Source organism: Mytilus trossulus, chromosome 5, assembly GCF_036588685.1.
Source record: "Mytilus trossulus isolate FHL-02 chromosome 5, PNRI_Mtr1.1.1.hap1, whole genome shotgun sequence".
NCBI classification, from domain to species: domain Eukaryota; kingdom Metazoa; phylum Mollusca; class Bivalvia; order Mytilida; family Mytilidae; genus Mytilus; species Mytilus trossulus.
The window spans coordinates 19,544,407-19,546,859 of NC_086377.1; the positions used below are offsets into that span (position 1 = coordinate 19,544,407).

The 2,453-nt window shown below is 32.6% G+C and overlaps 1 protein-coding gene across 1 annotated transcript; it reads left to right on the top strand.

Moving 5' to 3' along the window:
- The first annotated feature begins 1,571 nt into the window (after nt 1–1,571).
- Nucleotides 1,572–2,453, top strand: LOC134717705 (GTPase IMAP family member 4-like). Its single transcript, XM_063580198.1, has one exon. The coding sequence runs from the start codon at nt 1,572–1,574 to the stop codon at nt 2,451–2,453; it is 882 nt and encodes a 293-aa protein (XP_063436268.1).

Here is a 2,453-nt window from a genome sequence, read left to right on the forward strand (position 1 = left end):
CCCTATGTCTAGTCGTTATCAGATTGATACATGCCACTGAGAATAAATTGAAATTAGCTCTTCATATTATAAAGCTGAACCTACGCCACCATATCCACCACATATAAATAATTAAATGGATTTTAATCAAACTTACACGGATTTGTGTACATCTTATGCACCTCTTATTTTAAAACGATGAAAAGGATTTCTCATGTTTCCAATACAAAAACGTGAGCTTTGCCTTTCCATAACTATAGGTGTTAAAATCCCGCATCATAAAATCTCTTTTACCAGTGAATGAATATCAATCAAACTTTTATCAGTTCATATTTATGCAGACAAGTATTGTAACAATTACATCATTTTTACATACCAAATAACATATCGTTAAACATTGTACAATACAAATAAGCAATAAAAACATACCAACTGGCATATAAAAAGTTTCAAGTCGTATTTAGCAGCGCCAAAGTCAGTTTACGAGTCCTGCTCACAGTTGTTCTTGTTGTTTTTTAACTGTCATGACAACAGGATACCAAGGCTAAAGTTCGAACGACAAAACCTTCATGTGACCTTTGAAAGGAGTCCAAAAGGGTAGATGCATCACATTAAATAATTATTATGTCAAATTGAGATATGATCGTTAAAAGTAGAGTTTAAATATACATTACGGCCAATGTGAACATAAAAGGATAGAGCGAGAAGCGCATTCAAAAACTAGCCGAACTAAGTGTCTTAGTTGACTTTCGTACTTCGTTTCCTAATTTGGATATTAACATCTAATCTATTGAAAACCAAAACTATCTGATACAAAATATGTTGGCATCAAAGTATATTTTGTAACCATAATGTCAAGTAATGTTCGGCGATTAAACTTTAGCTAGTATAAAGCGTAGTTATGTGATGCATTACTTATATATATATATATATATATCTTATATATTGAAGTTGTTTTACTTCGTTTATCCAAGAAGCACTTATAAATTTATCCTCGTGTGTGGTGTAATACTTTGAAGTGCTTTTTAGCGAAAGTACTCCTATTGCACATAATTAAATAAGCTCAAATGTGATTGCTGCTTATTTCTAACTGAATCTACTAACCTACAAAATGTACTTTACCTGCATGTATTATGTCAAAATATAGGTTTGGCAATACACTTATCTAATCGTTATCATAGATGGATTTATGCCTGTTTATTACATCGTTTACCATTATCTTATCTTTAAATTTAGTGCTTTTTCTATAAAATGTTTACCTTCATAAGATTTACATCAATACATCTAAATTCAATGACATGAAATTAAATATTTGAGTTTTTTTGTTGTTGTATCTTTTATCCCAACAGAATAATTGTTGATGTCTTTCTTATCGTGTCCGTAAGATATATATATATATATACCTTTACTGTTATTTTTTTTAGAAATGGCAATTATATTTTCTTCTTAATACAGTTAGCTATTTCATTTAAAAAAGTATCCAAACGATATATATGAGCTCATATCGCAGAATTGGAATACACAATTGAAAACAAACTTCCGTTTTTTTACAGGCTTCAAAAATTGATTGGAAAAACGCAATTCGAATAATAATGATAGGAAAGACAGGGGGAGGTAAAAGTTCAACTGGAAATACAATGATGGGTCACAGATGGTTTGAATCAAGCAGTTCAAGTGAATCAGTAACTCAAAAAGGAAAAACTGGCAAAATAAGATGGAAAGATCAATATATCAAAATTGTCGATACGCCGGGATTGTTTGACAACCTAATGGAAGATGATGATCTCAAGCTTGAACTAATAAAATGTATGACGTTGGTAGTACCAGGACCACATATCATCATGTACATGATCAGAATTGGAAGGTATACGAAAGAAGATATTGAAGCAGCTGAAAAGTTTTTAAAGATTATCGGTGAAAATCTATACAATTGGACAATTATTGTTTTAACAGGACGAGATGACTTAGAATATCATAATACAACAAAGAAAAACTATTTAGAGACTGCAGCACAAGAATTCAAAAGTTTTGCAAAGAAATGCGGTGAGCGGTATATATTTGTCAACAATCGGTCAAAAGATTCTAAATGTGAATGGATTGAAATGTACTCTGCAATTAATAAGATGTTATTACAAAATCAACATTCTTATTACAACAATAACTTGTTACAAACGCTCAATGAAGCGTTTGATGAAATTATCGCCGAACGCGCACTCGTCGACACGAGAATCCCAGTAGAAAAAGTAGCTGCCGCCGCAGAAAAAGAGGTAGAAAACGGAGGAGGTATACTTCGCACCTTGCTTAAAAGTACATCCGTTGGAGCACTAACGTGTGGAATTTTTTCTGCTATTTTTGATCTTACTATCCCGGTGATTGCTGCTGGTACAATCGTTGGTGCAGGAGGAGCAGCAATCGCTGTTGGTGGCGCAGCACTCGGTGCGTACGCTTATAAAAAAAAATGTACAATATCATAA